A 6979-nucleotide genomic window follows, 5' to 3' on the forward strand; every position below is an offset into this window, starting at 1 on the left:
TAAAAGGACTGTGAACTTTGTTTCAAAGGCTGTTCTTGGCAATCAGAATGAAATGATTTTACGTTTAGCGAAACGTAAGTCTAGTTCTTGAATATCTTTTTTTTAAAAAAAGGTATCTGATAGTGGCTTGTTCAAACAGAGAATTGTTAAACAAACCATTGTAACTCTGAAAAAGGCAGTACTCAATTAGAAGAGCAGAGTTTTCCAGGAAAGGGAAGCCACGATGTAGATGAAGATGAAGATACAGGGAACAAAGCCTCTTTCATTACACAAATAATTGAACCACAAATTTTGGAGAGTCATTCTACTTTTTACCAAATCATATTAATTCATACTTCAAATGTGAGGCTAAAATGTCCCAAAGAAAATAGACATTCTCAGGGCAAATGAGAAATTGAAGATAAAAGCACTGAAGAAGCGAAATGCCCTTCTGCTGATATGGGCCATGTGGGTGTCTGGGCTGATAAGGAGCTTGGCTCTCTCAGAACCTTCTTGGTAGACTGACCACAAGTGGGCAGGTCCCAGTGAGACATCTGAGGCTCGTCCAGTTTCCCTTAAACGAAGTACTGCTAACTTTCTCATCACACTGACGGGGTCCTACCTTGAGCAGGTGGTGATGTTGGTGGACTTTTCTCCACATGATTTAGTGAGAAGAGTCAGTCGGAACAGGAAGTGGCAATGAAAGCTGAGTAGGCTGTAAGCAAAGACAGAAACACACAGGAGAAAAAGTGTTTATCTCTTCAACCAGGAAAGATTGTGAGCATGAGTACTGATGACAGAATTTGGGTGTTAGTTTAAGCCTTAGGGACATCTGACCCAAAGCTCTACATCAGCAGGGTTGAAAATTTGACTTTTCATCTTCTAGAGTTTCCTGAGGGAAAAGGAGTGGCTGCCAAGGAGAGAATTGTTCCATACTTTTTACTTGAGACAAATTAAGGATGACACTCTTCAGACAGCAGTTAGAGAAATGTTGGCCTTAATTGGCTGCATGAATCCATTAAAAGGAAGAGGAATCCTAATTTGAGCAATCGATGCTGTAGGAACAAGGGGTGTGGTTGCTCTTCAGACACAGCAAGAAGAAGCTGAACTGACTCAGGAGCCAATTCACCAGCTCATTAATTGCATTTGTGGTGTAAGCACAGGGGCCATCTGAGCTTTCCTGTTTGGATTGTTTCACGTGTCCTTGCATAAATGTGAAGAACTTCACATAAAATTGGGGTCAGGTGAGGTTTCACAAAATGTCATTGTTGGAACAGTCAAAATGACTTGGAGCCATGTGCTTTAAGATAGTCAAATGTGGGGACATATTCTTAAGAACAGAATGGGATACGTACTGATTATTAAAGCAGCAAGAAATCCCCCACGTCCTATGGTAGCTACTAGTAAGTACCATGGTAAACAGAGGGATAATGCCAACAGCTTTTGTGTTCAGACACTATGATCATTTTCTTGCAATCAACTCTTACCATGTGGGAGGCTGCTGTTATAAAACATAGCAGGCCATTAGAGTCTCATCTGCTGCTTTGCAGAGTGTGCATCTGGGAAATAATCTTCCTCAAGTTGGAGGATTGATTCTGTACAACCCCTCAGCATTAGTAATGAATGACTTAGATGTCCTTGGCCAGATGTCCCATTAGAATGCATAGCAAGCCTGGGCATTGGACATCATAAGAGTAATGTAAGAAATACCATGGCATACACAAGCCTGGAAACCAACCTATCTAATGATATCAACAGTGCTATAGATACAGAAAAAGGTCTTCTGACAACTATTTTAGCTTCAGCCCTATAATGCTGAAAACATACCTGTAGATGAAAGTCAAAATGAAAAGCTGGATCAGCTGCAGTTGAAAGGTTGAAGTATGTAGAAAAAAATAAAGAAAAAAAAAGAAAAAAACCTTGCAAAAATATTAAGCCAAGAAAAACCAAGTCTGCAAACATTAATGATTGGGTAAACCTAAAAACTGGCATATATGAAACCTTACATTCTTTTCAAAATTCTGATGAATATATATGTGCAGTCTCAAAAATGAAAGGCTGTTCAGTGGCTCCACCGAACTGAATAAGGAATTATGGGATTCAGCAAAAAAGTTACCATTGAAATACTCGTGAATTCTGGGGAATCCTAATAAAGCCAGTGCTTGGACAATTTATATGCTGGGTTCCAAAATTCATATGGAAATTAGGTTTTTATGACATTAATAATTAACTAAGCTTTAGGAACCTTAATATTTTGCTAGTTGGTTTTAGTTGATATTGGTATTATGTTTTTTGTTGTTTTAAAAAGTATTAATGTATGTGCCAGACAGCAAACTGAAAACTATCATATTATACTTTGTATTTTTGCTTTAGTCATCATAATCATGTGAAATTTATGCCATCATTGATTTTGTTTCAGACGGAAAAGCTAATTTCTTCTTAAATTTACATTGCTTATGTTTTTACTAGCATTTAGATTATTTTACAATCCAAATGCTGTCTTTTCCTCTAATATCATCTAAACAGATGTGGAATAATAATTTTTTATCTATCAAAGGATGATTACATTTGAAATATGAAAGAATTAGAGCAGTTTTCACTTCAAAGCTTGCTTGTTTCAACAGTTTGGCTCAAAAACATTGGTGGAGTTCCAATCAACTACTTTCCCCCCTTGAAACTTTAAGATAATGCTGTGTGTTAACTTTTCTAGATGAAGCTCCAGTTTTTTGTTCACTGTTATAAAAGCAATCCTTGTAATTCATTAAAAAATATCCCTTTCATTAACAAAAGCAAAAAGACTACTGCAATTTAAAATAGACAAACTTAACGCAATCCATAAATTCGTATAAGACATGTGGCCTTCCCATACTCCTTCATAGTGTTCTCTTCCCTGATCAAAACTTGATCCCAGAAAAGCTTCTGATAAACTCATATATCCAGAAATATAAAATATAGTACAGTTCATGTATTGTGTTTTAAAAGGAAGAAATTTTTAAAAATCTAATTTTGAGATTTATGTTCTCATCAGATTATTAGAAGAATATTGTAAGGAGCAAGGAGGTCTTTTGGGGAACATTAAAACCAAACTGAAAATTTTATTTAGTGGCCTCCCCATACCCACTTCCCCACCTGCATTATGGATAATTATGGATATGTAACATTGCATCAGTCTTATCTAAAGTGCCTATAAACCACATCAGATTGAAGCCTCTCACTGGATCAGGCAGACACCAATGAGCCTCACTTATCTGGACGCTTTTAAGTCCTATGTCAGTGTTCTCCCAGCCTAGGGCCCATGAAAGTGACCTTACAAAACATCAAAATGTTAACTTTCAAAATGAATATATATCCAGTAAAATATCCAGACTTGGAAATGGTCAATTATTCCTGCTCTCGTTTTTTCTGCAGAGATGCTGTAAGCCTAACAGTAATTTAGAGATTTTTGTTTAGTGTTTAGGTAAATTTCACATACAGTGAAATGCAACAACCTTAAATATATAATTCAGTGAGTTTTGAAAATAGCATTCACCATGTAACCCACATCTCAATCAAGATATAGACAATTTCCATATTCTTAGAAATTCCCTCAAACCTCTTTGCAATGGATTCTGTGATCCCCATACTTCATCCCAGGCAACAGATTGACCTGTCCTATAACATCATACAAATGAGTCATGCAAGAAGTTTTCTTTTGTGTTCAATTTTATCTCAGTATAATGTCTATCTGTAAGATTTAGTTATACTGTGATGTATATCAATTTGTTTATTCATCAATCAATAGTTATTTATAGTGTTTCTTTTCTTTTTTATTTTTTTACTGTTATGAAAAAGGCCATAATGAATGTTCTTGTCCAGGTCTTTTTGTGAATAAATGTATTCATTTCTCTTGGGTAACTACCTAATAGGGAAATTATGGATCATAGGGTTAAATCTGAACCTTTTGAAAGAAGGAAAGCATCTGACCCAAAGGTTTTTCTCTTCTTTTATCAGATACCCACTGCACACTCCCAGCAAGAAGACCCAAATAAACCCTACTGGATTTTGAGGGTTGTCACTGAACATAACGAAGCGGAATATCTTGAAGTGAAAAAAGATACAGAACGAGCAGATGAGATCCGAGCTATGAAGCAAGCCTGGGAGATGGCAGAGCCAGGAAGAGCCATCAAGGTCTCTTGAGTCTGTGGAGTTGTGCTTTTCCTTTCTGTTACTCGGCATGGTTGGAAGAAAGAGCCATGTTGGTGAAACCACATAGTCTTTCCTTCAGGAATGGCATCTGGAACTTTCTCAGACATTGATTCGGTGTTAAGACCATATTTGGACACACTGTCCTGATACCCTGATGACTTGCAAAAGCAAAGCATATAATGGTGCCATGTGTTAACCTGTGGGTGACCTCATTCTTTTACATAGCCTAGGCTTAATGCTGTCTCTCCTCCCAACTAAGACAGCCTAAAACTGCTTTCATGGACTTTGAACAGCCTTAGGCAGATAAAAAGCATGTGCTGCTGCCTGTGGTATAGTGTATGTGGCATAGTATATACAGGGGTATGCAAAAGTAGGTTTACAGTTGTGGTACAAATAAATAATACAATAATTAATAAATAACAATACAAGAATAAACTCTGTTTCGTATATTCACAACTGTAAGCCTACTTTTGCCCCCTAGACCTCATGTCTCCCTCTCCCTACGTTTTATATAAGAATCATTGCCATAGTGAAACAGTATTATTTGTGTGTGTTTCATGTCCCAACTTGGTAACTGGGAAAGATGAAAGCGATTCAGAATCAGGAGACGTGGGATTTCAGTGCATTAATTTTAGCACCACCTCTTCATTAGTTCTCAGAAACGGCTGTCAAAAACATGGGTGGTTTAGAAATTGAGTTTATTCAATAATTAACAAGAGCCAGCCTGGTCCCAGCTGCCTCAGTCATTCACATTTCCCTGTGTTTTCTGTTTTTGTTTGGTTCTTGAGTACCTTTAAGGTGTCTGTACTGTGTATTGATCATGTTTGTTCCTTAGGCTTATCAGGCTCGTCTGCATTACCTCAGCCGGTTCATTAAGAAAACACCCGATGGCGAGGGCGTGCCTGGGACTGTATCTCTGTCAGAAAGCCATTCGCGAGGAGAAGAAGGTCAGTGAGCCTGCCCCTGCGGCCTCAGGGCCGTAACCCCTTCGAAATGACAGGCAGCAAGTCATGCTTGGTAAAAAGAAACCATGTCAGGATCTGTTTTCTTATGGATTGTGAAAAGTCACATACAATCCTATGAAAGATAGGTAGTTATTTCTTTTTCACCAAGCATATGTTTACGTTTCCCATCAAGTGGATATGATTTTCTCCACTGACTGAGAGATGAAACGAGAAATAAGGGTCCTACCTAGTTAGAAGTAGCAGTATGCAAACTTGAAGATAGACATCCTGCTATAAATCTGTCACCTTTTCTAATCACCATAAACATGAATAATGGCAGTTAAGAATCATAGCTATAAAGTCAGTGATTGCCTTGGACATGGAACTGTGAAATGCTAATTATTTTAATACGTCAACCCATTGATATATAATATTATTCTCAACTTACCAATAAGGACAAAGACCTATAATTATTTTCTCAGTAATTTACTAAATTCACAAGATAGCCAGGAGCAAACCCAGCATGCAGACAGAGCCCTTCATCAGCCCATGTGTCTGGCATCTTCTTGCCAATATGTGGTTGCCTCATTCACATCCCAAAACATGCTTTCCTACTCGCACATCTTCAGGAGAATAATTTAATAATTGTTACATAAATAATGTTTTGTAACTTTTCTATAAACAATCTAAACAGTAAATATCACCCTAATTCTGTTATCCTGGGATGGAGCCTGTTCAAAATGCTTCATGTTTAGTATCTCACTTTAACCTATAGCACAAACCTTTAACTATGACACAAACATTACTATTTCCATTTTACAGATAGAGACCAAAGCTCAGAGAGTCATCTTAGTTTTCCTAAGTCATATACATATAAAAAGTGACAACACTGGGATTTAAAATATTTCTAACTCCTAAGGTACTTACTCCTCTAATTGATGAAGTTAAGTAATATTAGGAATACAAAGGTGAATAGAATACAGCTCTTGTTCTTTAAGCTCTAGATTATGATTATTATTTAAATGTATTAAGTTATATTTATAAGAAAAATTGTTGTGCTAGATGTTTGTTAAAAATGTCAAGGAAGCCAAAACCTGTTTGGCTCCATAGATAGAGCCTCTGCCTACGGACTGAAGGGTCCCAGGTTCGATTCTGGTCAAGGGCATGTACCTTGATTGCGGGCACATCCCCAGTGGGAGGTGTGCAGGAGGAAGTTGGTCGACGTTTCTCTCTCATCGATGTTTCTGACTCTTTATCCCTCTCCCTTCCTCTCTGTAAAAAATCAATAAAAATATATATAAAAAATGTCAAGGACAACTTTATTCAAGACTATTGCAATAGGAGTCAGGGCTGTTGCAATTGGGAGAGAGATTGAATTCAACTCTGAATATTACAAGGACAAGTGGGGATTTATAGCCAATAGGCAGAGAGTAGAGAGAAAATAGTCAGAGGAACTTGGATAGGTCTCAGGGGTTAAGGAAGAGGAACTTGATTAAGTATCAAAGATGGGAGAAAGAGAAGCTTAATTGGATATCAAGGGTAAGGGCAATCTATAATAATAAAAGCATAATATGTTAATTAAACCAGAAGTCCTTGTGGATGAAGCTGGGGCTGCCAGGGAAGCACAGGTCCTGGGTGCCAGAGGGAAGCCAATGCCGGCAGCCAGGGGAAGGAAGGCCTACTCTTGCATGAATTTCATGCATTGGGCCTCTAGATCTCCATAAATGGGTTTAGCAGGATTCTTTGCTAAAACTGGAATTCTTTTTCTCTCTCTCTTTTTTTTAAAAATGTTGTCTTATTGCTTAAAGTATTACAAAGAGTATTACATATGTCTCCTTTTTTCCCCCCTTGACCTTCCCCCAGCCCCCCCT

The 6979-nt window shown here is 37.6% G+C and overlaps 1 protein-coding gene and 1 pseudogene across 1 annotated transcript in view; both read left to right on the forward strand.

Moving 5' to 3' along the window:
- LOC102755550 overlaps nucleotides 1-2062 on the forward strand; it is a 2612-nt pseudogene extending 550 nt beyond the window's left edge.
- The window catches only part of ADGB (androglobin), a 132219-nt gene that overhangs the window by 109874 nt on the left and 15366 nt on the right, over nucleotides 1-6979 (forward strand). Inside the window, exons 31-32 of the mRNA XM_006760184.2 lie at nucleotides 3970-4146; nucleotides 5000-5111. Of these exons, the coding sequence (XP_006760247.1) occupies nucleotides 3970-4146; nucleotides 5000-5111 (289 nt within the window). The remainder of the gene's footprint in view (nucleotides 1-3969; nucleotides 4147-4999; nucleotides 5112-6979) is intronic.

This window comes from Myotis davidii, unplaced genomic scaffold, assembly GCF_000327345.1.
Source record: "Myotis davidii unplaced genomic scaffold, ASM32734v1 scaffold196, whole genome shotgun sequence".
Classification (NCBI taxonomy): Eukaryota; Metazoa; Chordata; class Mammalia; order Chiroptera; family Vespertilionidae; genus Myotis; species Myotis davidii.